At 33.0% G+C, this 27925-nt stretch overlaps 2 protein-coding genes across 2 annotated transcripts; both read right to left on the reverse strand.

Moving 5' to 3' along the window:
• Positions 1–618: 618 nt before the first annotated feature.
• On the reverse strand, positions 619–18720 carry AAE15 (acyl-activating enzyme 15). The gene is made up of 20 exons (XM_088214679.1): positions 18660–18720; positions 17138–18444; positions 13957–14205; positions 12358–12549; positions 11547–11665; positions 10933–11016; positions 9794–10002; positions 8570–8688; positions 7948–8097; positions 7595–7662; positions 6492–6597; positions 5626–5784; positions 5145–5198; positions 4989–5069; positions 4461–4598; positions 2648–2807; positions 2019–2098; positions 1782–1927; positions 1262–1319; positions 619–937 (listed from the first exon to the last, which is right to left on the reverse strand). Exons 1-20 carry the CDS (start codon positions 18703–18705, stop codon positions 845–847), a joined length of 3618 nt encoding a protein of 1205 aa, XP_088070805.1. The 5' UTR covers positions 18706–18720; the 3' UTR covers positions 619–844.
• Positions 18721–21186: 2466 nt separating this feature from the next.
• Positions 21187–25312, reverse strand: LOC110807935 (Leucine-rich repeat protein kinase family protein). Its single transcript, XM_022033243.2, has 2 exons — positions 22864–25312; positions 21187–22107 (listed from the first exon to the last, which is right to left on the reverse strand). Exons 1-2 carry the CDS (start codon positions 25118–25120, stop codon positions 21578–21580), a joined length of 2787 nt encoding a protein of 928 aa, XP_021888935.1. The 5' UTR covers positions 25121–25312; the 3' UTR covers positions 21187–21577.
• Positions 25313–27925: the final 2613 nt, after the last annotated feature.

A 27925-nucleotide genomic window follows, 5' to 3' on the forward strand; every position in this document is an offset into this window, starting at 1 on the left:
TCTCTTATTTTCATTTCTTATTTTAATTTATTAAAATTAAAAATTTCACATGTTAGTATTTTAAAATTAAATGTGCAGTTGACTCTTACCACTAAATTTAGTAAAATAATATAGAAATTAGTTAATTTTTTGAAAAAAAAAAAAAAGAAAAGATTAAGTTCTGATTTCTATTTTTTACTGAAAAATGTAAATATTATATATAAATCTACAAAGAAGTCAGCTATATTTTTTGACAAACTAGTTACTTCCAAACATAATCCTGATGTGAAATTTATAACCCCATCTGCTTGTACAGTTGAATTCTGCAACCCTAACCTGTCTCAACTGGAACATATTTTCATGCACGAATTATGTAGCAACCTTATCATCCAATGGATCTTTAATTCATAATTTTCTGCCCTCAGAAACTCGTTAGGTACTGGTTTGTTTTACAGTAATTTACCATTTTCATGTAATGATTATGTTATCATATGATTACAGAATGTTAAATGATAAAATACTATAAATTTTATCATGAGCATAATATTTCCAAGACACCATAGAATTTCTTCTTTCAATAATGCCTGTGGTGATTCTTAACTCTTTTTCTCAACTCAATTGCAAGCGCCAACTGAGACAGAGCAGGAAACAGTATGGGGGCATCTCATTTCTTTGCTTCAACCAATTTTAGGGGACTAGTCACAAGACAACATGATGAGCCTGAGTTGTATTACATTTTGACTATATTCCCTCCATGAATTTTACATAATACTACCCGGGAGCCCTGGCTGTGGTTGTAACACAATATCTTTATGCACTATTAGACTATACAATAGATGGTAAAATCCCACTTCATGGGGAAATTTTACTTGTACATTCTTGCTATTTCCTCTTTGTATTTTTCTGCCACTTTATCCCTTCGGATTTTCATGGTTGGTGTCATTAAGCCGCTATCAATCTGTAACCAGAAGTTCAGTTAAAGTTCCAAGAAAAAATTACTTCAAAAATATTCAAAAGTGCTCTACTCAATTTTATTTATTTCCATTCAGCAACTTCAGACATAGTTTGGTGGCACTGTTAGGAAACTATCATGGCTTCTGTTTGTTATTCAAACTTTTTATTAAAATGGTATTTGAGATGCGTGTTTAATAAATGTACCATAAAAAGAACGTAAATCATAATGATCCTACTTACTGCCAAGTTGTATAAAATACTCAAAGAATTAAAATAACAAAAATCAGAAATTATAAGATAACTTATAACATGCTGCATGAAAAATTACCGTAAAAGTTTCATCCACAATAAGGATAGGTCCAATCTGAAATGTACATTCCGATGTCCTGCACAAAGAGAACTGAATCAGATAATAGATTATACCACATAAAGTAAACGAATAACTGAATTCGAGCATCTGAACTGCTCTTGACATTTATATGTTCACAGTATATTAAGTTGTATTTCAGGAAAAAAATTAAAAAATAAAGGTAAATGCCAAAGGGTATCACATAACTAGAAGCAAATAATGAAACTGTCCACCCGTGAATAAATTATATGGAGCCAACTATGCACCATAAAGGCAAGAAAAATGAGAAAAGGTGCCCTAGCTCCATGAACACAACCTTGATTTTGATATTAACCCTATAACTTAAATCAAAGTGTACAATCTTTGATGCTTCAACCAACTGTTAAAAACAAGGATGGAGGGATATCAAGATACCAAGACACGTTTCTGTCAATATCATTTAGATATTCCTTTTTTGTTGCTGGAATATTCATAATAATTCTAATTAAAGAAGAATTACCATTTCCTCAGCTCCTCATAGAGCAGGTTGGTAAGTGTTTCTTTGCTTACTTCAGAAGATTCAGCATCCACAATTGATAACCTTTTTGCTGCCACCAATGCCTCTTCCGTGTTTGGAACAATGATAGCTCCCAAGCGTCGTTGATCCTGAACATGACAAAAAGCATCTCAGTGGGTAACACTAGCATATAAACTTGAAAGAAGAAAGGTAGAAGAAAAAGGGACTTTTAGATATAACCTGGCCAATAACAACAATCTGTTGAATCAAAGAACTTCTCATTGCAGCTTCTTCAAGCTCTAATGGTTCAACATTTTCACCTATATTATCAAAAGCATCTACTTAGAATTTATATAATTTTGACATGAATGAAATAACTAACAAAAGAATATAGAGGTTATTCCTAAGCAAATGGGAAATTCCAATAAATGAGTTTACACTATAAAGAAATATCGTCCATTTCAACATATCTTAATTATGTGAAATGCTTAAGTGAGAATTTGCATTGCTGCAATTACCATGACACAGTTTTATGCATGGATTTAAAAAAAAATGCAAATGATGGATTTAGGAAAAAAGAAAAGGCAAGGCAGCTAGCCAGGAAAATGAGATGAAAGTCTGGAACACCACATATGAGTAGATAAGTGGAAATAGCACTATGTCCATTGTTCTAGGAGTTATTCAACATTTTCCTTAATAGCACATGAAAATAACAACAACAACAACAATAATACAAAAATATAACTTACTAAACACAAAAGAAAAGAGAATAGATCAGATCATGACATATAAAAAAATGAAACTCTTTTTGAGTTAACTGCAAGAAAGACTCGTGGTTTTAATGTTTGAGAAGAAGTTATTCAACGTACCAGTTGAGAGTACAATTGTGTCCTTTGCACGACCTTCAAGAACAATAAGACCTCCACAGCGACGACTTCGCCCTGTTGAATGATGAGGAGCAATCCAACCAATATCACCAGTATTGAACCAACCATCCTCACCTAAAACTTGCTTTGTTGCCGATAGATTCTGATGAAGCACTAACACAAATCCATAACTTGATAATAACCAATTTGATACAAATATACACATACAACACACGTGCTCACAGATAAACATATAATTATAGCAGGCAGAAGTCATGACTCGAAGAGACATCAGTGACCAGTGCATATGAAAATATTCTCTAACTAAACAGGTTGATCGAGTGAAGCATCAGGCCATGGCATTTTCTGAACAGCAAAGGACAAGCACAAACTGTGTGTACATTCCGATATCAGCTCCCACAAAAAGGAGACCAGTTATGACAAAGGACAAGGAAGAAACTTTTTTGCCATGGAATTTCCAGTCTCAAAATCATTGTTAGAAGAAATCACGACCACAACGCCCGAGACCATCAAGCCAAAAATCTGGGACACTTTTATTCCAACTCCATTTCTTCCTCGTTTGCACTATCCCAATGGTACTCAAAATTCATGAACTCTCTTCACTAAAAGAGACTACTACATTGTAAATACCCCAAGTAAACATTATTTATTAGATTTTTGTTCTTACAGAGTAAGCACCTAAAAAAACTATAGCATTGTTTAAGGTAGAATACAGGAAAATCTTTAGGTTTTGAACATAATCACAAGTAGATCCATTAGTTTAAAAAAATTACAACCTAATCCTAATATTTCGAGTAAATATGACAACTCAGTCAATTAGCTATTATGATCACTGTTAAAATATGAACTGACCACTTTTCTCTCAAGAGAATAGGAAACTCATCGAAAAAGGAAAAGACATGAAATCTTAAAACAATTGAAGATTTTGAATAAAATTTGGGAGAGAGCTTGGAGAATTGCGATAAGAGATAACTGACTGATCAAACTACCGACCCAATTTCCGTCCAGATTCTTCATTTTTATTAATATTTTTATATATGATCTTTTACAGGTGTCCAGTATGTCATCTTGAAAAAATAATACCGATTTGTGCATCTTAAAAAAATAAAACTGATTTGTGCTTCGATAGTCATTCAACATCTAGAATTTGTTTAAACAACAGGATTTTCTTGAAACTAATGAACCTATTTGTAATTAGGTGCAAAATCCAGAGACTCGTAATTTATTCCTTTTTCATTATTGCATGTTTTGTGGATAGGGGGTGACGTGTATTCTCATTCTATGTGCCATCAAGAAAATTATAGTTAACTTAAAGGGTCCATATAATCAAATTGGCAGGGGGGAAGGGGAGAATTACAAGCCAAAAAGCTTCTTCACGGATCAAAATGAGTTTCTGGTAAAACAAAAAGATAACAATCGCTTCTTAACTTTGTTGTAAATTATTATATATGACTCTTTTCCTCAAACCAAAAATGCTAAATCGATGTTGACTGGTTGGTTTGAGATGGAAGACAATAAAATATTTACAAAGTTTGACTTGATGAGCTGTTAATAAATAACATATTTCAAAGCCTTAATTTCATGCGCAACAAAGCATCAATATCAGCATGGACCAAACAATCATTTCATCGTCACAGGCAAAGATTGAAGTTCTATGGCTAATCTAACAAAGGGAGAACAGGGAATAAAATTTATCAGATTATAACGGATCAGTTTACTTTCACCAAGAAGAAAAAAAAGTTATCAGTAGAAATCTTCCATCACTTTCGAGATTAATTAAGAGAAACAATGTTACCTTAAAGTAACCTTTCATTACTTGCGGGCCTCTAACTTTGACTATGCCCTTCGAACCAGGAGGTAGAACCTCATCAGTTTCAGGATCCACAATTTTGAATTCAGTATTTTGCATGGGGTGTCCAATTGAACCAAGAACCTTCAAAAATTAAATCTGCAACATTGTAACTGATGTACCTAGTGTATATACTGGAAAAGATGCAATTGAAACACAAAGAGAGCTTCATGAATGATTCTATATTACTCAAAAACCATAAAGGATAAACGTAAAGGAATTATCTCACAAGTAGTATGAAAATTTAATGATAACAAATTATTCTGCAATGTGCTAATACTTCTACAAATAACTTGATTAAAATTTTGGCATATAATTTGTTGAACCTGGAAATTTTGTAATCGGATGTTTCATGATTGCTCTCAGTAACATGTGATGCTTCAAACAATAACTTTGTATAAATATGCGTTAATGCAAGTACAAAGATATAAACTATCATCTCCTATTAGGAGAGAAAGAAAAAGTGTCCCTTACATTGCAATTCAGCCGTCGGGCAGCAAGAACAGGGGAAGTCTCTGTTAAGCCATACCCATTCTGCACTGTCACACCAATTGCCTGATGCATACTAATTAAAATAAGAGATTTGTTTAAAGTTTTTATTAGCAAACTAATATGTTCTTGTCATCTAACCTCAAAGAACTTGTCAACATGCAACGGCAAGCTACCACCTCCACTTATGCCAGCCTGCAGAGAGCCACATATATTATTATACACATTAAAGAATTAACGTATTTTTAACAGATAGATTTAGCACTGGATGATTATTTTTTTATAAGGAATTCTCCAGGACTAAAGCAGCCTCAGAAATTCACATAGAACGATTTTTTGTTAGAAATCTTGTTCTCAAGCAAAGCAAAACAACAACTTTCAGTTCAGTTCATCAATACAAAAACAATCTGACATGAAAAATATCATTCAAAAGTATGAAAAGAAAAAACAAAAGTCTTGATCTTTTTATCTGAGTGCTAAACTTTCTACAAAAGGAACTAATTATTCTTTGTTTCTGGCAATAATTTTTTCAAGAGGGCTAGGAACTAATTACATATGACGTTGAAATTCAGTAGTAAATAAGAAAATAAAAAATGGAACACCAGAAAATAACAGATAAAACCTTTGATATCCCAATTGCAGAATGAATTTTGCTGTAGACAAGTGTCTTGGCTAACATATGTATGGGCCACAATATCGCTGTAATCAATCTTGTCCATAACCAATCCACCACGGAAACAAGATACGACGGTTGCTTCTGATTCCTCGTCAAATAAAAACCCTATTGACCAAGTCAAAATTCATCAAAGCCTATTGCAGGAAAAAAAAAAATAGATTGTTACTTGAAGATACAAATAGATCCAATCAAATTATAATGCTCAATCCTTCCATCCTTTATATCAACAGGCAATTCTCTTTGATTTTCAACACCTAAAAGCATTTATTGTCAATCAAATTCTCACAGCTGTTTTATGGCACTTTCTCCCATTATTTGCTGTATGTAAGGAAAAGCTTTTGTACCTTCTCTAATAAGGTGCTTTAAAAGCAGTTTTAGAAGAGAAACAAAAAATGCATATCCAAACCTGTAAATAGCTACTTTTTTTGCTTAAAGGACTGGAATTTTCTCAATGTTTGTTCTATGTTAAATGGAGTCAGCTTGGGTGTCGGACACAGCATAAATTTATGCATCAGAATTATTTAGTTTCCAAATCTAATGTATGAACACTGCCGGCGAACGATACTAGAATCCATGCTTCTTTCCTAGTATCTTTGGGAAGCAACTATAAAGGACCTTGAAAGCACAATACTCTTACAAAATTAAATCAATAAAAAAAAGAAGGAGAAAAGCAAAGAAGTCAAACCAATGAGATAATCGCCCTAAAAAGGATATCTTAAAGACTTAGAACATAACAAAATTTAGAAACAAACATTCAACAAAAACAGCAGGCAGCTTGGAGAATTCAATTAGGTAATCTCCTAATGCCAAACCTCATAAATTCTCTTGAACTCCATGTATGTTAAGCTGACTCCTATCAGCGTAAGTGCCACAAATCTGCGAGCAGCGGAACTTGTAGAAATTTGTCTCTGAATCCCACTACAATTATTAAAGAAAGAATGTTACTATCCTGAGAAGCAATATTTGAAACTAACAAAAATTTCAATGGTTCAAATGAATTGTTCAGCACCATAATGTATTATACTTGCAACATAAGATCAGATCATTGCTTATCACCATGTTGTCATATACTCACAAGATACGATTCCTACATAAGTACTCAAGTATGAAGAAGGAATACCTTAAGCTAACAAAAATAATATAAACTAAGAAAATAATTAACATAGGTTCATCATATAATGTTCAAATAGTCTCACCAATATCCTACAGAGCAATAACATCATGCTGCAAATAGAAATTTCAACCTAATGACCATATTTCTTGATCTTCAACAGAAATTCAATGCACAAGCATATAATCTACTTTCAGTTGTCCAAGTGAGTTTATTTCACCACCTTTGTACATTGGCCTGATTTCTTTTGAGACTGCCATGCAAAACTTTCGCCATGTAATGAAGTAATTTTAAAGATGAAAAAGTTATTTGTATTAAGGTGCTATGCACAAGATAACAGGAAATAGTGTTCATCCAAATGCATGCCAAAGAGAATTGCATCTTGTAAGACTTCTAAGCTCCTACAGAGGAAATATTTTGAAAACTGGCATGTGCACTAAGAAAGGAAAATATTATTTTTTCCAGTTTCCTAATTGCAGTTGATAGTTGGTTCCAAGCAAGATATCAGTATTAATGATTCCCCAAATATCAGCAAATTTCTGCTCTATAATACTGTTAGGAACCAGTCCTGATTTATGAAGAAATAAGGAAGGAGAGTAAAGAAAAAAACTGAAGAAGCAAGGCTTTGCTGTAAAGAAAGAAATTAAACGTTCATTCATGTTTTTCCTTTATATAAAAATCATTCCAAGACTACCTTTTATAGCTAAAAGTAATTAATTGAAACTAATTTCTAATTAATCAAAACAATCTAAATAATTATTTCTAACAAATTCTAACCACTATTAATTGGGTCTTGACAAATACCTGTAGAGTGTCTCATATACTAAAGGAACAGATATCATGTAATGAGGTTGATAATGCCGCAGATCATCCTACAACGAAAAGAAATTGCAATAAGCATGTAAATCCGAACACCAAAAATGGCATCAAATTGATAAATGTTGCAACATTTCTTTTCATCCTTATTCACACGTGAAGTATCCATATATATATACAAGAACAAGAAAATCGCTCATTTTTTTTAGCTCTTTCCCTCACATACAATAAAGGATGAGATAGATAACCATAATAAAATAGTGACTGAACATCCAATGAAACATGTGAAAATCAACAATGCATAATCAACTAACACAAAATCTAATTAAGAAGACTATTACCTTCAAATATCTCACAGTTGTGTAGACTTGCTCAATTCCATGCGTAAATATGAAATATTCGCAAGCTCGTTCATATGCATGCCAAGATGGAAGCATGCTAAGAAATCTATCCCCAGCTACAGCAGGTACATATTCATGCAAATTCCTTACCTGGAAAAAATCCAAACCAGGAATGGCCCCAGTATTGCCTTAAGTTGAAGACAATGAAGAAAACCAATCAAAACAAATTTTCAAGAATTTATAAAATGAAAAGCAAGAAACTAAAACTTAAATAATCATCTCCTCAACATATAGTCAGTATCGAAGCCGCACATAATAAAACAAATCCATTGCTGCTGCCTGATAAACTCACACCCAACAAAAACTCAAACTAGGACATTACCTCTTTCCTCTTTCTTTCTCCTTTTCTTTTACTTATTGAATATACTTACTTAAGTTCGTGAAGATTGGTCAGTTGAATACCATATTCACAAACTAGGACATTACCTCTTTCCTCTTTCTTTCTCCTTTTCTTTTACTTATTGAATATACTTACTGAAGTTCGTGAAGATTGGTCGTTGAATACCGTATTCACAAAGTTAATACTAACAGAAAACTAAAAAGCAGAAGTAGAGACTTTGACCTGGTGTAATAGATTCTTATGCGTAAGCATAACACCTTTTGGATTGCCAGTTGTTCCACTAGTATAGACAAGTGTAGCAATATCATCAGAGCTGATGGTTTCATACACACAGTGTTTCCCTGCAATCACAATTGTCAGTATGGTTAGTTGCAGACCACCAGTTCTTACGAATCTATTACTGAAAGTAAAAAAACTGAAAATAGCTTGTCATTCTGTAATGATAAGTATAACAAAGAGATTAAAAACAGATCAACCCATGAACTAATTCATGAATAGTAGCATTCATATGTCAATTTAGTTATAATTTAAATTTAATCCCATAGTCATCACAAGCTGCAGCTTTTACCGTAGAAACCTAGCAAACTTTGTTTCCGAGTTCCAAGTATAAAAATTTGGTATTTCCCCACTAAATTGTTCCTTAAATTGCATCATTTGATCCGTTAAAATAACTAATGTGCAACTGATAAGAAAATTAACAAGTAATAACAAGTTCTGGATAATCTTATCAGGAAGGTACAGCAAGGAATGTATATTAGATTGACTTTCAGTTAGAATTCAGAAATACGAGATCTTTTGATAGGGGAATAAAGTACTTTTGTCAATGCTGTTAACTACGGCATCATTACTTCCACACACTAATCCTACTGCAAAACACCACCCCAGGAAACAAATCCTACACAACATTGAAAATGTAACTTGAGAAGAAAAAATTAAACATAAAAACATCAATATCAGACTCCAGGGTGAACCCTTCTTCTCTGGTTCAGTATTACATTGTTGCAAAATTTGAGGGAAAAGCATATAAATCTTCAATACACTTCAGTGACTATGCAACTGAAACTCAATATATGATCATTAAGAAGTTTAGCTAAAATCCTCTAATACCAAAATCGATGCCACTTTAGAACAATGGAATAGATGGGGCATGAAGTTATCGGTAACTGGTGCACGAAAGAAACATCTATTATGAATAATCTACCTTAAATTATGTATATTTCAAATTCCCCAGACTATGTAACATCCAAAAACTGTAGCAAAATACTGGATCTGAAACTACAGAAGAGTTCATTATTCTGATTTTAATGCATCCTTCAGGCAAACAAGCAACAAGAATAGCTCCTCAACCATGAGTTAAACTGTAAATTCAAGCAACCAGATATAACAAGTGCTGTGACCCAGAGGACATGTATTCATGAATAACTTACACTCAGACAATCAACTTACCAACATTATGAAACTCCAATAAAGCCCTACGGCTCTCTCGTCCTAAATCAATTATCTCTTTGTAGCTAAAAACAGGGATCCCTTTTCCATCACTAGCCAATAATGACTTCTCTCCCCAAAGCAGAATCACAAATCTCATATCTGAGTTGGAATAGAATGTTTCTGCAATCCGGTTGAAAAATTCAGGATTGTCCACAGCTAACGCAACACTGTAGTAATGAAAAGTGGAGTTAATGATTTCTGTAGTGCCAATAAGAGAAAAGAGCTCTTAAAAATCATTGAGTAAGATTTACCTAACTCTGTTGCATGGATACATGAATAAATGTTTTGCATCTTTTATGGGGCAAGAAGTTTCTCATGATTCCAAATCTCAATTTCCTATATAATATTGCAGCTTGTAGGTCAACTAGAACCTCCTATGAGCACCAATTACCTTCTTGATTTTAATTTTGTAAAGAGATCTCTTTTTGATATAATATTATTCCCCTGTACTGGAAATGGCTGAAAAATGAATATCCTATTATTGTTTTATGGAATCTATTTAAGGTCGATTAAGATTTAATGTATCCCTCTGAAAGCTTTTTAATGAAAACCCATCATAATAAAGTAAAATCTTATATATAGGTATATGTACATAGAGAGAGAGAGAGAGTTGGTCTCACAAGTTTTATGTTTGTTTTTCTCTTTTAGTTACTTACGCCCTTGTACAAATTGATAGAAAAATAATATAAATATATCCAGATTGTCTAATGTATTTGTTCTGTCTGCGCTAGCTCATTGATTATTAAATTACAAAAATAACAATAACAATAATAATAATAAAGCAGTTTCAAACGCAAGTATAAAAATACTAATGCGTAGTAGAATTACTTAACATATGTATACATATATCCCATTTAATTAGATGCTAAATTATGATTTTTTGAATATATTTATCTTCTTAGATATATTATTATAATGAATAGAGAAACCTGCTCATGTTCATATATTCATATAAAATGCAACTTGAAACACACGTAAGTTGTAAAATATCTTATAGGCTGTTATTTAAAGAGAGAAATTCATGGTTTGGATCATCAAAATTTGGAAGTAAAGTCACATCTCACTTGGTAAAAGCGTATCAAAATTTGTTATCAAACCTTTCAGAATGACTGTATATATGCAATAACTCCTCAACAGCTGATCTTGATCCCCTCACCACATTAACTGCTCCAGTCGCCATCGTACCTAGATCAAGATGAAAACAACCGTCTAAGTTTTCAGAAAGCTGCCAACTATATTCGAACATGTGACGGAACATACAAAGGTTGGGTGCTTCTACAGATAGTATTATATATAGCCAGGGGTCAGCATCACTTTCAAGAGTTACTTGCCAATGGATAATGGATATAGCCTACATACCCCATCTATGATTAAAATACTAGAAAAACACCAAGAAGTTTTCTTGCCCATCTGAGATGTTATTGAGTTTGATGAAGTTCACTGACACTGAGATTTAAAGAATTAAATAAAGGAAAGTTCACCTGCTCACTCTGGAACTGCTTCACTTCTTGCTATTCCTTTTAAAAAAATTCTTTGTTCATTCTCCCAGTTATATAGAAGAAAAAGTTGAATTGTTTTAAGCAAACAACATTCGTGTAAAATCCTATGTTTTACTATTTAAAATGAAGAACAAAATCTATTTTAAAGAAATATTATACGATGTGGTAAAAGTACTAGCACATTGAAGTTTAATGACTATGTTAGCTACCAGGTACCTTGATCTGCAACAAGCCACCGACAGGAATTGTCAGCAAAGAGTGCAATCTTCTCATCTGGCTTAAGTCCAACAACTCTCAAACCTTCAGCGAAGTTCAAGATTTCCTGCTCCAACTGTAATTTTGAAAAAAGTCATAGAAATGAAGCTACAGAATACATTCACATTTTCCTCCACAGTACTTAAAAAGAACAGATCATATATACAGGGACTGACGAGTTGATGACATATCCGTGGAAGACTAATTTCAAATGTTTCTGTTATGAGATACTCTCACATCATTTTTTTTCTGCATATTAGACCTATTTTGGTAATTTCATTTGGTATGGGGTCTTGTAGGAATCTATAGAAGTGTTAGGTTTTTTATATTCTTGTTGTCCAAATAGGCTGTATAACATTATATATCACTTTTCCGATTAAGGAGTCCCAACTAAGATTTCAGAAAGGTAGCTTGAGACCAAAAGAAAGCAAGAAAAGAGAAAGAATGAACAAGATACAGGATTCCACATTCTCAAATCTGCATCAATTCTCTACTCTCATTCAAAAGAATGAGATTCTAGCATTACGAAGAAGTAAAATTCAAATACCTAATAACAAAAATGTCCCAAATATTCTAATCTAAATTCTAAGTTAAGAATATTAGTTTTCATTATGCATAGTCAAACACCAGTATAAGAAGAAGCAGAATACTAAGGGTCGAGAAAAATATAGTTTCTCTAAATGCTTCTTGGATGCAAGACAATCGGTTTTTCTTTAAATCCAGAAACCAGGAAAAAAAATTATAAAGACCACTTAACAGAAAACTAACCTCTTTATAAGTCATACGTGAAGGTGGATCATGGTACGGATCGACCAACGCCACCCGATCACCATACTTGTCTGCTGAATACCTCCAAATGTCGGGAATTGCTTTCAAGTCTTCAGAGGCTAAAGCACCATTACTTGACAGTGATAACCTTTCTAAGAGTGGCGAACACTTCCTTACCTGCTTTTCCTCAATCTATAAACAAAATTTTAAATATATAAAAAAAATTTATTTCAAAAAAATAAATAAATAAACAAAATTTTACAAAGTTACAATAAATATTTAGAACATTTATTAAGTGCGACATTTGGGAATCTTGCTCTAAGTAAGCAAGTTTAGAGCTTTTTCAAAATAGAAAATCTGTCAATCAGTTAAAAAGCCGAACAGAAGCAGAACAACAAATTGCAAGAAATTGCCAACTGAGACCATATGCATCTGTTGTTTGGATGAGACTGCACCATCATCCAAGTCATTAATCATGTTATAAAATATGCAGGAAACAAGGGTCCCCCTTCAGTTCTTCCATCCAACACCGAAAAGCAAAATTAATTGCATTAGATAAAAGTCTTGCTCTCTTAATTTTTATGGCCAACATCAACCTACCATCACAATTCAGATGTCTTCTAGCAAATGGTAAGGATTCGAACAATACCCATAAAACTCCTTCCATATCCCCAAAATAAATTCCCAGGTACCATATTCTTTCTTCAACAAACTTCCCATATAAATAAAATAACAGATCCTCTGTAAGTCCCTCCTACACCTGCCAAAATCGTCGCCGATAAACAAATTGGAATATCCACCCAAGCAACACAACTGTAGTATTTCCTTACAACTGCACTAAAATGGTATATTCCAGCCAACCAAAGAACCCGTATATGATAAACCCCGAACAAAACAATCTTCCATTAATCGGACAGAACAATAAACCCCAGGTTTAATGCTACATTTCAATATCAGAGCAGCATAACGTTAAGTGAGTCTTATTAGCATCAGGCACAGCATTTCCCTCAACCATAGTGTATACACACCAAAACTCCATATCTAGCACAAGAACAATGTAACATATCTCACTGGATCATACTAGCAACCGTACCCTCAGTCATAGTCTATGTCCACTGTGTGGCGCTGTAAATCCTGTGCGATATATACTAGCATATTTCCACACATTTTTTATAAAAAATTCGCAATTAGCAGAAGCAGCCAGCTGATTCCATTACTGCCGAGCCTGAGAGAGTGCTTGTGTCTAATTTTCACGCAAAACAGAGATTCTACAACCATAACATGGTGTTACTTACGGTAACGGCACGGAATTCTCTGATCAGGGAAAATCTTCACTATTTAAAACAATTAGGTAAAAATAAAATATATCCTTCATTAACTGTGAGAATACTTTAATCAAACAGTAAGGTCAAACCAAGGGCCAATTAAACCCCACAGGAAACTTACGGTCGAAAAAGAAAAAACAAAGCACAAACCCGGCAGTGGCATCAAATACCAAATGACATCCAAACACTAGCAAGCCAACTAAAATTAACTAAAGACAAGGAAAAATTAACACGAGGACATAAACAAACACAAAAAGGATGTAGCATGAATTACTTTCTGTTCGCCATAAACTCGAAATCCACGGTTGGAAGAAATTCGAATCCTCGGCCCTCCACATTTCATGGTGAAGATTCGCGAGGCGTTAAATTTAGAGCGAGAGAATACACATGGAAAGAGACGAGAGTTATCAGATGAAAAGCTCAAGACGAGACTTGAAGTCAACGACATGGCCCCCATTTTTATTACGCGCGAGATGAAGAAGAAGAAGATAAACGGTATAACGACATAAACACTAAGAACGCCCTACTATCTGATACGGATATAAATATTACTTCGATATATATATATATATACGTGTGTGTGTGTGTGTGTGTGTAAACTACAGGCGAGAGTAGCGAGGATAGAAAACGGATTATAGCGATTGTCAGGGGTGTAAAGATTGGATCTCGAACTGCTCAAAATTGCCGTATTGTGAGAAGACAAGTGCGATTGCCAATGTGAACGCAAATAACAAAACGACGTCGCTGTCGCTCTTATTGCGTGCTCATTGCTTATTACGGTTTCCTTTCCGCAATCTTGCTAGTCTACTTGATTAATGAAGGGAAATTATTCCCTGTGTTCGAGATGATCGTGAGCCATAGCTCCATTAAAAAAAAAAAAAGTCAATAGCCAAACATATTTAGATTTAATTTTAATTTAATGGATTTAATTTTAATTATAAAGCAGCGTTATATTTTTTTTTCTTTAAAAAAATAAATTAAATTGGGATAAGATGTATCTAGACGAATTTTCATGTATATATATATATATATGTAATTGTTTGACCTTAGTGGTGTTATAATTTATAATCATAGTATTTACTATTTTAGTATTTCTTTATGGAAAAAATCAAAAGAATTTTTTATTTTTTTTGTAGTTATTATAATTAAAAAATTAAACTATTGTAAAAAAAAATTTATTCAAATACGTTATAACTTATTATAATAAAATTTAATTTAATTATCATAATTTTATTAATATATTAATAAATTAAATTTTTATCTTGTTTAAATTAAATATTTTAAATTAATTATCTTAAACTATAACGATTATAAAATAATAAATTTTAGTTTTTAATAAAATTTAAATTTATTATATTATAATTTAAGAATATAATAAATACAAAATAATATGATATTGATTAAGTCTCCTATCTTATATCGTATTAATTTCACTAATCTTAGTTATGGGTATATTAATTATAAATAAAATTTAGTTATACTAAATACTATGCATTCAATAAATAATATGGTATTAAATGAAAAAACTCATATCCTAATTATATTATGTCACATTATTTGTTTAGTAAATTTAAATTTTTAAAGTAGTAATAATAATTTAGAGTAAATTAAAAACAAAATTGTCTCATATTTATTGGTTGAATACACACACACACGTATATATATATATATACATATGAAATATCTACTTTATTAATAAAAACTGTTGAGCATATAATAATTACAATTTTGTACGAAACAAAAAAGTTAGTTGCAGTTAATCAATAATAAGATGTACAACTTTATAATTTTGTACATATCAAACATAATTGACAGCTCGAATTTATCAATTCACCATTAAATAATATCATCTATAAAAAATATCAATAAACAAAATATATTTTTATTTTAAAAAATAATATAGTGTATAAGAAACGACATTAATTATTAACAAATATTTTTAAATAAATTTTTAAAAAATATAGAAATACAAGTTTGAGTAATTTTTATTGACATTATTATTTTACTTTTACTATTACTATTTTTAATAAAAAAGTTAATAATTATATAAATTAGCATTGTGGTAATAAAAACATAAAAAATATTTAAAATGACTTAAATTTATATTTTTATAAAAATAAATAAAAGTAACATCAATCTAGTTAAAAAAATTACTAATATTACCGTCAAAATGAAATTATATACTCTATTTAAAGTTTCAATTATTTTTATAATATAATTATATTTTGAAAAAAATTATAGAATAAATTGAAAATTTTTCAATTTTTTTGAATTAATTTATCATTTTTTGACTTATTATTGTTATCTTAATTAATAAAACTTAATAATTAAAAAATATTTATTTTGTTTAAAAATATAATAAAATTTTAATATATTTATAAAATAATAAATTTTATATTTTTAGTAATAATAAAATCTGTATTACTGATTGTTGACTTAACATTTCAGCTATTAACGAAGAAGGTGCACTCATAAAATGGTGATGGGGGGAGGAGGTTGGGCAGACTGTCCGACACTGGGCTTCATTTACATTGCCATAAATGTTTGGTAAGTTTTTAGGATCTTTAAAACTCAGTACCTTGAGACCCACCCAACCAGGACACGTCCCATTCAAGATATGTCTTTTGTGCCCCAATGTAGTTGAACCACTATTAATGGTAATATATAAATTTCAATAGTTTTTATTTTTATTTTTTTAGAATAAATAATTTTGTTTATATATTATTAAAAAAAATTAGTGAATTAACGAGTCTGGCGAAATAATAAATAATAAAAAAAAGAAATAAAATTAAACGAGAGTAAAGATATTTATTGTGTTTAGTAATTTTTATTTTTTGTTGGATTTTGACAAAATAATAGTATTTTATAATAATTTAAAAATTGTAAATAATACGAAAATTATTTAAAAATATTATGAGGTCCAAAGTATCTTGTAACTGGACAGGGCTATGTGGAGCCGGTTGGTGATTATTGGTTATGAAATACAAGTAATGGTATTTATGAAACCAGCTAAGCCCCGTACAAAAATCAGTTGACATCAATTGAGAGAGTTTAATTTTTTTTTTTTTTTTTAGTACTATGAATATATATAATAACTTCAGCTAAAATATTATAATTTTTTACTATACAAAAATATTATTTTTAAAAAAAATTTTAAAATTGAGATAAAACTTTCACATAATTTTCGCACACTATTAAACTTTTTATACGGTAGAAGTAGAATAACCAAGCATAAATACATATATATATTTGTGTATATTTATAGTCAGGGCCAAAAAATTACATCTGCTGTATGTCAAACTCTAATCATACGCAAATTCCTCGACGGAAAATCGAACTGCCGTTAAATCTTCACACTTGGGAAACGGCAATTTCCACGGCCTAACACAATTAGAAAAAATAAATTAAAAAAATATTTATTTACAAAATAAATAAATACAAAAAATAAATAAAACCTTACTCGGGTCCTCGTCGGTCTGCTCTGCAAGTCCATTGAAGTAGCAATTAGCTCCTCGGCTCCTCATCTGAGCCCAGTACGAGCTAAACGCATAACTGGCGTGCCAAGTCACCGACACCGGCTCGTAGCATTCCTTGCCCGGTGCCAGCGCCGCGCAACTCTCCTCCCCTTCGCCGCACGCGTAGTCCAACGCCGAGCCCAACTCTTTTACATCCGCTCCTTTCACCACCACGCACCATAACTTTCCCTTATACGGTACATCGTTCTTTGCCGCCGGCAACGGTTGGTATTCTCTTGTTTCCTTCTTTCCGGTCAGATCAACTTCGTAAATATGTGTCCCGTTGGGATAAAGCAATCCCCAATGCCTCTCTGTTCCTGGACCACTCTTCTGGTTTTCGTTGAACAGTGAGAAAATAAACGTGGGTATTTCTTCACCAGGCCTAGCTGGGGTTCCGAGAGGAGGGTCTGCGGTTATTTTCTTAATCAGGTTACGGTTGAACACGGCGGCGTTTTGAAGATTTGCTCCTACTTGATCAATGTCGCCGGCGTTCGGCCATCCTGTCTCGGATATTGAGATTCGGATACTTGGGTAACCGAGTTTGGCCGTGGCGAAAACGACTGAGTCGAGCATTTGGTCGAGCAGGTTGGTGTATTTCAACCCACTGATTGGGTCGGTGTATGTTCTGTTTGATTTAAAAAGAGCAAAATCAAGATTGGCTCTGGTTGGATTCATCGACCATGGGAAATAAGGGTAGGCATCGACGAAGAAGAATGAATTTGAACCGTTTAAGAAGTGTAACAATGGGATGATTACAGTATCGACAATGTCAGACCTAAACGCACCGTTTGATGGTGGGAAAGTTGAACTGAGGACGTCCATGGCGAGAGGTGTACCAACTTTGATGTTTTTAATTCCTTGTGCCTTCATAGATTTATTGATTCTGCGCATTGCAGGGACTAGATGATACCATATTTCTCTGTCTTGATCGGAGGCAGAATAGCTGAGAACTTCGTTGCCGACCAGAACGATTCTGATCTTGGTTTCTGGGTAGTAAGTTAAAATATTGTCCTGTACCCATTGGTCTGCAAAGTTCTGGTTGAGTGAAATGGGGATGATTTGATGATTTGGGACCATAATGGAGACTTGGATTTGGGTTGCAGAGAGGAGGTTGAGGATTTCTGGGTTGGAATCGTAGAGTTTTACACGTCCTGCTTTCAATGATTTGATTAGTTCAATGGTTTGAATTGGAGGTGGCAGATTGTTCCCCAGTCTGCCATAGTTTATGCCTATCTTGCTCGAAGCTTCTGTACCCGTAGAAAAAGAAAAAAACACACAAACAAGGAGCGTTGACAATTAATTATATAGTTAATAGATTATTATTAGTCAAATATTTTGATAATTTATTTATAAAAAAAAAAAAATTAGATATTTTAAACTGTATAATCTGTAAGTTCTTATAAAGTAAGCTAACAAAAAACCCATTTAGAGTTGAATTAACTTGACTAGGTAAAGGACTTACTTGAAAAAACAAGAAGCAGAGAAAACAAGAACAGAGCAAGACCCATATCAATGGAGGAAAGCTTTGGCATTGCCAATTTGATTTATTTTTTCTGTTAATCAATTGAAAGATCAACATATGAACGCAAGACTGCAAAATGGAGATGGTGTTGGGTTGTGAATTTAAAGGAAAAGAGATGATTGGTAAATTAATCAAAGAGATATAAATTAAAGTATAGTGGGAGTTCATGCATAGATGATTTTTCTTTATTTCTATGTAAATTTTCAGACGGATCGTCTTTGCAAGATTTCTATTCATTTAGCGTGAGGAAGAAGAAGAAATGAATGAATTGTAAAGTAAAAGATTAGGGATCAAAAGCATGACGTATTGACTCAAAATGTCTCTTAAAGAAAAGTAGTTTGCAACCACCAACACCGTAGTTTAGTTGTTTAAATCTCTCAGTTTTATTTGAATATTACGGAGTTTTAAAATTAATTAAGAACGCAAACTTATTACTTTAATGACACATTATAAGTGTCGTCAGTAGCTAACTTAAAATGCTTGATTCGATAAAATCGATAACTTAGTTCATTAGTGTATTGATAAGACTATGATGACTCGGATTAAATTAAATTTTAACAAATTTATTATATTTTTATACAAATAATAATAATAATCCCACAGCAAGTTCAAAATCTTGATCTGGTCTTCTTCTTTATGTCTATGGAATTCCCTGGTTTGGGTAAAAAGAATTAGCATAAGATCAGCATGAACATGTATTAAAAGCCCATTCTTAACGGCCCAATACTTCAATTGAATAACCCCAAAAAAGGGTAATGGGCTGTTGAGATTGACCAAAAATAGATTCATACACGACCCAAATTCATAATTCTTTTTGGGTTTTTTTTTTTTTTTTTTTTAAATCTTAGCATTTTGATGAATTTTGATTCAGAAATATTATATTCTCATTTAATTTTTAGATCTTAGTTATATGATATATAGAAAAATTAAATATATAATCAAATTAATTTTATATATATCTTCAAATAATTAAGTTTAAGTTGAATATAAAATTTATTTAAAATTAAATAGTTTACACGAACATATTCCATACGTCAAGGGATTGAGTTCGGACTTCGGAGTCGGGTTGTTCCCCGCAATCAATGGCTTAAATTAATATAATTTCGGTAGAATCTTAGACCCGATTGAGTGTGAATTCAGGCAAAATCTTCAGCAAGTTCTGAAAATAAAGATCACGTGGGGCGGGTCAATTTTCTTTTTTTAAAAAAAAAAAATTTTTATTTCCAACTGGGAAACCTCCATTCATGGCATTTTTTGTGCTGTCTAAACTGTGACAACTAACCATTACCAGTATATATATATGTATAGATATATATATTTGTTCTTTCCATATTTGGTCTCTCAATACACACACACATATATATTTATATGAATATGTAAAGAACTTTTCTAACATCAAATTTCCTATTAACTTATGGGAAAAAATTACTGTAAAATTAAAAATTAATACAGAAAACTTCTGGATTAAGACGAGGCAAAAATTAAAATCAAATTCCTCATGACAGAAAAATGAAAGTGGCACCCAAATAATTTCAGTAATTATTCTTAAAGCAGTTGCCAAACAGACCCTCATCACCTTTTTCTTATGCTCTGTTTGGACACTTTCATTTTACGGCTAAAACTGCTCAATATGTTAACCTACTACTCCAGTGGAATTTTTTTCTAACATATTAAAATTGATTTTCTAAAATAATCATATTAAATTCATAATCATTATATATTATTATCAAATCTTATAATCATTCTGTATTAAAAATTATGGGTCCAATCTCTGGGTGCCACCAAAACACATGATTGTCAACCACCACATTTTCGAATCCCCTGACTACTCACACTGTCATATATGAAACCGCTTCAAAAGTCTTTTCCTTTGTTCTAAGATTAACACAGAAATTCAAAAGTCAAAGAAGGAAGCACCCTGCAAGTTACTCCCATTCAAAATCAACCATAAGAATAAATCTGTCATTGTCCATCCACTCAGCTCATGCTTAAGTATCCAAACTCTCAATTTAATATAGTTCCAATATAATATATGTGTGTGTGTGTGTGCATTCACAAACAGATACACCCATTCAAAAAGCTAGATTGATAAAAAGACTATTCAAGAACATGTGAAGCACTAAAAAGATAAGTCTGTCAATAAAAACATGTCTCCTTCAAATTCTAAAGCCTTTTCCCATGTGAAAGAATTTAACTTTCTGTTTTGATGATTAAAGGCCTAAAATCATTTTAAGTCCCCTTTAATCTCTCTTCTATTACATATTCAAGCCAACCCATTATACCTGTGATCCCAAATTGCCAATCATCTTAAGTCAGAGTTAGCCACAAATCTCCCCTCCAAGAAAGGAAATCCTAGAGTTTTCTCTACATGTTTGTTCCAACTTCCGATACAGCCTGGAGAGATCATTTCTCAACAGATCATACCTAATATGGACTTTAGATAAGGTAAGATGGAAAAGCAATCCTCTTCACCAGCTAGAAATGAGGACGTTAAACCGAAATGGATAATTACACCAGCAATGAAAGTAAAATTTCGACTATAATACAAATTCTTGCCCTTTCTTCTCTCCACTCTTCCTAATATAGGTGATTCCCAAACCAAAACAAATCAATCAGTTAGCTTTTAGCTTCAAAAGAATCAACAAAACCAACAGAAGCTCTACTGTTTTTGGGTCTGGCAACAAGACAACTAAGACAAAAAACAAATAAAAATCAATAAAGATAATATACATATACAAATGACCTTTAAGTATCTTCCGCAAATCAGCTTGGTTGAGCTACTCTGCAACCCATTTTTCGCACTTGGAGACCACATTTTACCGTCCCACCTTGATCAACACTATGACCATCCGTGCCTGTCACCGGCAATCAGTTGACCCAAATGTATCTGCAAATCCGTAGGGTTTTGAAGGAATGCTTGAATGGGTCTGAGACTGACTTTGAGAGTAGGACATACTCCCGTGAAACATCGTGGAAGTACCTTCATCCGCTTGCCATCTTTGTAAAGCTTGTGGAAGGCTCATGTGAAGATCAATGCCGAAGCTTTCTTCATCTTCATGGTGTGCAGGTTTCCATTGCTCTACTAGAGGACCCAAAACATTGACTGCATGGCCCATATCTGGTCTCTGGTATGGCTCGCGGGCAGTGCAGTGCCCAGCCAGCTCAGCTACTCTGTAAATGCTTGCTAAGGTCTCTTCATCGGGTTTAAGAGTTTCATCTAGAGCCTTTGGAATGTTGTCTTTGCTGACCAGAATACGGCGGAACCATGTTACTAAGTGAGATCTCTCATCTGGCATCGTGTCATCTAATGCTTTTCTACCAGTGATTATCTCCATCAATACTACTCCGAATGCAAAAACATCCACTTTCGTTGTGACTCTTCCAGTAGCTGGCAGAAAACAGGGAAGATTCAATTTAAATTCATTGAAACGTACAAAGACACTAACTTCTTTCCACAAGCTTCTTTTGTAATTCATGGCTCATGATTAAAATCAGCAAGCAAACCAAACGCAGTCTTATCAGAAATTCAGAATAAATGAACTCAAGCTTATAGTTATGTTGATAATGGTTGCTGAAAGTACAGAATGGACATGTCAAGATAAAGAACATTAATCATTTCAACTAAACAAAGATTTTCAGAAAAGACCTTCAAGCATGGGATCTATTTTTGGTCCTCAAATCCCAATTCCCATTATTGATTAAGAGTGAAGATTAAAATGAACTCATCTACTGTATGACACTTCATACCAGCGAAAAAAGCTCAAGGATCCAACAAACCCACCCTTGTTGGATAGTTAGCATCACCCCAAACCCTGGGCTGTGTGCCCTTTCTCGTAGGGCAACAGATTAAAAAAAAAAAAGAGGTTGAGAATCTACAATCTAACTAAGAACAAAGCAAGATGGCATTGAGCCAAAAAATTTGACCTTGTAAGAGAAGCAAATCATATACAATAATAATAATAATAATAGGAAAATAGTAATGATACTAATAAAAGCAGTAAGCACTTATCTCTAACAAGCTTAGGCAATATGAAGTATAATTTAAAAAAGACAGCACGATCAACAACTAAATAAGACCGCCTACTCAAATTGCAACTAGAGTACTACTACACAAAAACATTAAATCTGCATAGGATCCACTTACCAGCATACTCGGGTGCTAGATAACCAAATGTTCCAGCCAATCGTGTCTCCACAGAGTACTTTCCATCTGGTGCATTTTTAACCAAGCCAAAATCCGCAACCTTGGCCCTCATGTCATCCCCTAGAAGAATGTTGGAAGGTTTCAAATCCCTGTGGATAAAACTCTGTTGTGCTAAGCTGTGGAGATACTCCACCCCTCGGGCTACATCCAGCGCAATAGTAACTCTCTGTTTCCATGTCAATGGAGCGAACCCAAGTTCACGCCACTCAAACAAATGCTGTCCAAGAGTTCCCTGAGGCATATATTCATACACCAACAACCGCTCGTTCCCGTTTATACAGGAACCTAATAGAGCAACCAAATGCCTATGCCTAACCTTAGTAAGCACAGCAATCTCAGCCTGAAACTCATTCATTCCTTTGGTACCCATTGCAGAGGACTCCATCCTCTTTACAGCAATCTTAGTTCCATCATGTAGTTCACCTTTATAGACAGTTCCAAACCCTCCTCTACCCAAGATATTACCCTCACTGAAATTATCAGTCACCTGACGAAGAACTTCGATTGAAATTGCAACATTCCCACCTTCAAATACATGGCGGTCACTATGATCACCACTGCTCTGGCTATTCAGTTCACTAGCAATACCACCATATCCGTTTATCCCACCTCCGCCTCCACCAAATACCATGTTCTTAGCCTGACCCTTCCGGTTATCCGGATTCTGCACCTTCCCAAATTTCCCATACTTTTTCTTGAGGATGAATTTGTACAAAACGAAGCAAGCAATTGCAAAGAAAACTAACACAGCCACAATAACCCCTATGATTAAAGAGGCTGACTTACTACGGCTTGAGTTGCCGCCAGATCCGTCGTCATTCGGTCCAGAAGGTGACCCTCCTCCCCCGCCGCCGGAATTCTTTGACCCCAAAAGAAGATTCCCAGGTTTGTAAACGAACTTCACCGAGGGCGGAAACACGGGAATATCACCCGTCAGATTATTATTCGATACATCCACAAACTGAAGACTTGTCAGCTTTGTCAAGGCAGGAGGAATAGGACCTGTCAAGTTATTGCCGTTGAGAATCAAATTCTTCAGCGACGTCAAGTTGGCAATGGTCGGCGAGATTGTTCCGGCGAAGCCATGCTTCCCAAGGGTCACGCTGATAACAGCTCCAGTTGTATCGCAGGTAACAGATGACCAACCATTACACGCACTATTTCCCTTCCACGAGTCTGAAAGCATCACCGGGTAACCCATAGCTCCGGCAACCTCGAGCAGCACTGTTACCTGCGGATCACAGTTCTTCCCAGGCTCTGTTGTGCAGAAGTTGTTATCATCATAAGTAAACTTGACTACATTGGGGGAGAAAGCAGGGGTTGGGCCCTGCAACTTGTTGTTGTCCAAAGAAATGTTGGCGAGAGTAGAAAGCGAGTTGATGGACGGCGGCACGATACCCGTCAACTGATTGTCACGAACCTGCAAATCCATCAAATTAACGCATTTAGAGAGGTCTGGGATAGACCCCGTGAACTGATTCTTTTGCAGCCAAGCTTGAAACAATTGGGCCATGCCCGATAACACATCTAGCGTCCCTGATAAACCCATTTTCTGATTATTAATCCAGAAATTCTGAATCGAGGATTTTCCAAGAGAAGCCGGTAAAGGTCCCGTCAAATTGTTGTAAGAAAGCCTCACGTTCACCAAGCTAGGGAAAGACTCGAATATATCAGGCAATGGGCCATTTATATTGGTCTCGTCGAGGTACAAAGTGGTGAGGGTAGAAGAATCAGTAAGTTCAATGGGAAAGCTCCACGGCGCTATACCGCCATTGTTGCTAAGCGAGAGGATCCGCAAGCTGGCGAGCTTTCCAAAGGCGCCGGAAGGGACGCTGGTGAAATTGTTGTTATCGAGGTAGATCTCCTGCAGGGAACCCATATCGGCAAATGAAGGGAGATCTCCATGGAGAGAGTTTCTCTGGAGGGCGAGCGTCTGAAGCTCAGATAGAGACGAAATATCTTGCGGCAGGGTCCCTGCTATAGATTTCGAGTTTAGGTTGATGCCGGTAATGCTCCCCGATGAGCCGCACTTAATGCCGGTCCACCGGCAGTACCCGCTGGATGACGTCGTTGACCAGTCGGAGGGACGGGAAGTAAAGGCCGCCGCAATCTTCAATATTACGGAGGCATCGTCGGCGGAGACGACAGAGAAGACAGAAAGAACAACAAAGAGGAGATATATAGGAGGACCCATCATTGGGTAGACGGATTCCCGGTCGAACGGAGAAGAGTCAACTCAGAAAAGAGGCTGAGAATTTGTGGTGTTGGGAAGAATATGGGTAGGAGGAAGAAGAATGGATTTGATGGGAGGAGGAAGGAGGCTGGACGCGGAGCTGCTAGGTTGTCCTTCTTGCCTCCTCCTTGAATAATAATTTTATCTTTTCAGAATAAGAAATAAAAAATATAATAATTTACTTTTCTAGTTTCCTTTTTTGTTTTTTAAGAATAAATCAATAGATTCTATTATAAACTGGAGACCCACTTACATTAGTCTCGATCAAGCTCCCTTTTAATTATTATTAAACAAAATTAACTTCATGTTCATTTCACTAAATTATAAAAAGCTTCTTAATTCTATATTAATTACAATTACATCTATTAATTTAAAAAAAAATTACACTTTCACTTATTTTATGATTTATTAGTTAAAAATAATAATTGTTATTATGCTTGTTATATGTTTATACTAAAATGAATAATGTCATTCCAACCTTGTATTAAAAACAATATAAACATACCGACCACATGAATTAGGTATCATTATCGATAAACATTTTTTTGTGTCTCTTTCATTAGTTTGGGGTGTCTAATTATCTATTGCCTAAATATACAATCAAAATTCAATTCAAAATTTCTCTCTTCCCAAATAAGTAACAATTTAAAACGAATTGAAACTAAAGAGGAAACTTTTTAAAAAAATGGGAAATAAAAATTAATTTCCAAATTTTGGGTTTTATTAAACAGGAAATAATTAAAATTAAATATTAATTAATTTAAAAAAAAACAGAACGAATGAGGAAAATAAGAGTGGAAATAGCAAAAAAAACGGAAGTGGTGGCAGTTAAATGAGGGAGTTAGTGGGACCCAGGGAATAGCGCGTGGAAAGTTTTGGTTGCGTCTAATCGGCGGTGAACATGCGCCAGTGACAGCTGGTTCTTAGCTGACTCGCCTGGTCGACTCCACCACCAAAATTGCTCCCCGAATAATTTTTTAAAATTATTTAATATTTGTGTTTAGTAATATAAGCTTTATTACTTTCCATATTTTTATTATTTTATTTTATTTTTATTTTAAAAATATCTTGATATATTACATAAAATTGGATTTATTCATAATGTTATCGTGTGATCTACGTCAAAATAAGATATTACTTAAAATTTAAAAATAATTTTTTAAATTTTAAGAATAAATTTGAGTATATATAATTATTATTTACTTAAAAATATATGTTAATATTATTTATAAAGATAAAATATTAGATATTTTATATCCAAATTTTAAAATATAAAAAATATATGTACTATATGAAGATAAAACAATACATTAATGTTAACTATATAAATATAGAATAATATATTTAACTTACAAAATCTAATTTTTATTTAGTTTTTTAGCTATACCAATCTTATTTTTTGATAAAATTTTTAGCATAATAGCAGCAATTCTATATAAAAATTGTTATCAGATATTTAACTTGAGCTATACTCATTATTTATATTATTATGATTTTAGTAAAATATCAAAACTACAACAATATTTTAGAAACAAAAATTATTTACAAAAATTATAAATCGAGTCTCTAAAATTTTCCTAACCATAAATTATATTGAAATTATATAATAAATAAATATAAAAAATTATAATTAGAATTATTAAACTTTATAGTATATTCTATATTTATATTAACTGGTATTTTTGTTTTAATGGTATTAAGAAAATCACATGGACAAATAAATACGTATAAAAATAAAACAAGATTTCGTATTAAATTATGTCATACCATATATAATCATTGTATCACTCTCCTTTATTGCCTTGCTGAATCAGAGATCTTATCTTTTTCCCTTTAAAAAAAAAAAAAAAAAACATAATTTTATACTTATAATTATTTGACTACACCCATAGTTTATTTGGTTTATTTTTTATTACTTTTGATAATCTAATTAATTTAAATCTAATTTATATATCACTTGTATTATTTTTCTGGCAATAAATAAATCATAAAAAATAAAGAAATTAAATTTGCCATAACTATCTTTACTGCAAATTGTAAAGAGCCAATAATGGGCCACACTCAGGCCGCCATTGTACTATGAGCCGGACCCAAACAACAATTTCAACCGACCCATCACTGTGCCGGGCCGAGCCGTTGGTTAACTAATTTCAGGAGTGGTGCAACTCTAAGATGTATTTTGTGTATCGGGCTAGTTTCTAACACGTTGTCTATATTATATATAAAATAATATATTTAAATCACTGTAATTATTATTAATTCATAATATAATTATAAAATGATGAATTATATACTTCATTGTTGAAGTTTGAAAATAAAAATATTAACAACTAGATCACCTAATTGATGATTTATATGTTGATTAATAAGTGACATTCAAGCATAGTGTTTTAACTATATTTTAGTTTGAAATTCATATATTTATTATAAGTTGATATATTTATACTAGAACATCATAATAAGGGTACATATACTAAAAATTTATAGTTAAACTTAAATCTATAACTTTGTATGGATGAATAAAAATATTAATATCTAACAATTTAAATATTTTGTTGTTATAATTTTAGATAAAATGTTATATGTATTTAAATATTTTATTATCTTATTACGATTTATATTTTTATCGTAGTTAAATTATACGTAAGTTATAAATAAAATTTATATAATTTTTAAGTTTATTTCAAATTTAGTCCTATAAATGAAGGTAAATTGACAAGTCCTATGTAATACTTTAGCAGGGTCAAAGTGGAGGAGGGTCAAACAAAC

The sequence above is a fragment of the Carica papaya genome, chromosome 3 (genome assembly GCF_054855325.1).
Source record: "Carica papaya isolate Zhongbai chromosome 3, ASM5485532v1, whole genome shotgun sequence".
In the NCBI taxonomy this organism is placed as follows: Eukaryota; Viridiplantae; Streptophyta; class Magnoliopsida; order Brassicales; family Caricaceae; genus Carica; species Carica papaya.

Bases quoted from the DNA above. Each gene is read 5' to 3' on its own strand.
- AAE15 (XM_088214679.1), bottom strand. From the start codon at position 18,705: ATGGGTCTTGCTCTGTTCTTGTTTTCTCTGCTTCTTGTTTTTTCAA. The intron at 8,098-8,569 runs GTCAAAGTCTCT...GATTTTTTCCAG, and splicing joins ATAAGAATCTATTACACCAG to GTAAGGAATTTGCATGAATA. The intron at 6,598-7,594 runs GTATTTGTCAAG...TAATAATTGTAG, and splicing joins GTATATGAGACACTCTACAG to TGGGATTCAGAGACAAATTT.
- LOC110807935 (XM_022033243.2), bottom strand. From the start codon at position 25,120: ATGATGGGTCCTCCTATATATCTCCTCTTTGTTGTTCTTTCTGTCTTC. The intron at 22,108-22,863 runs GTAAGTGGATCC...GTTTTCTGCCAG, and splicing joins TCTAGCACCCGAGTATGCTG to CTACTGGAAGAGTCACAACG.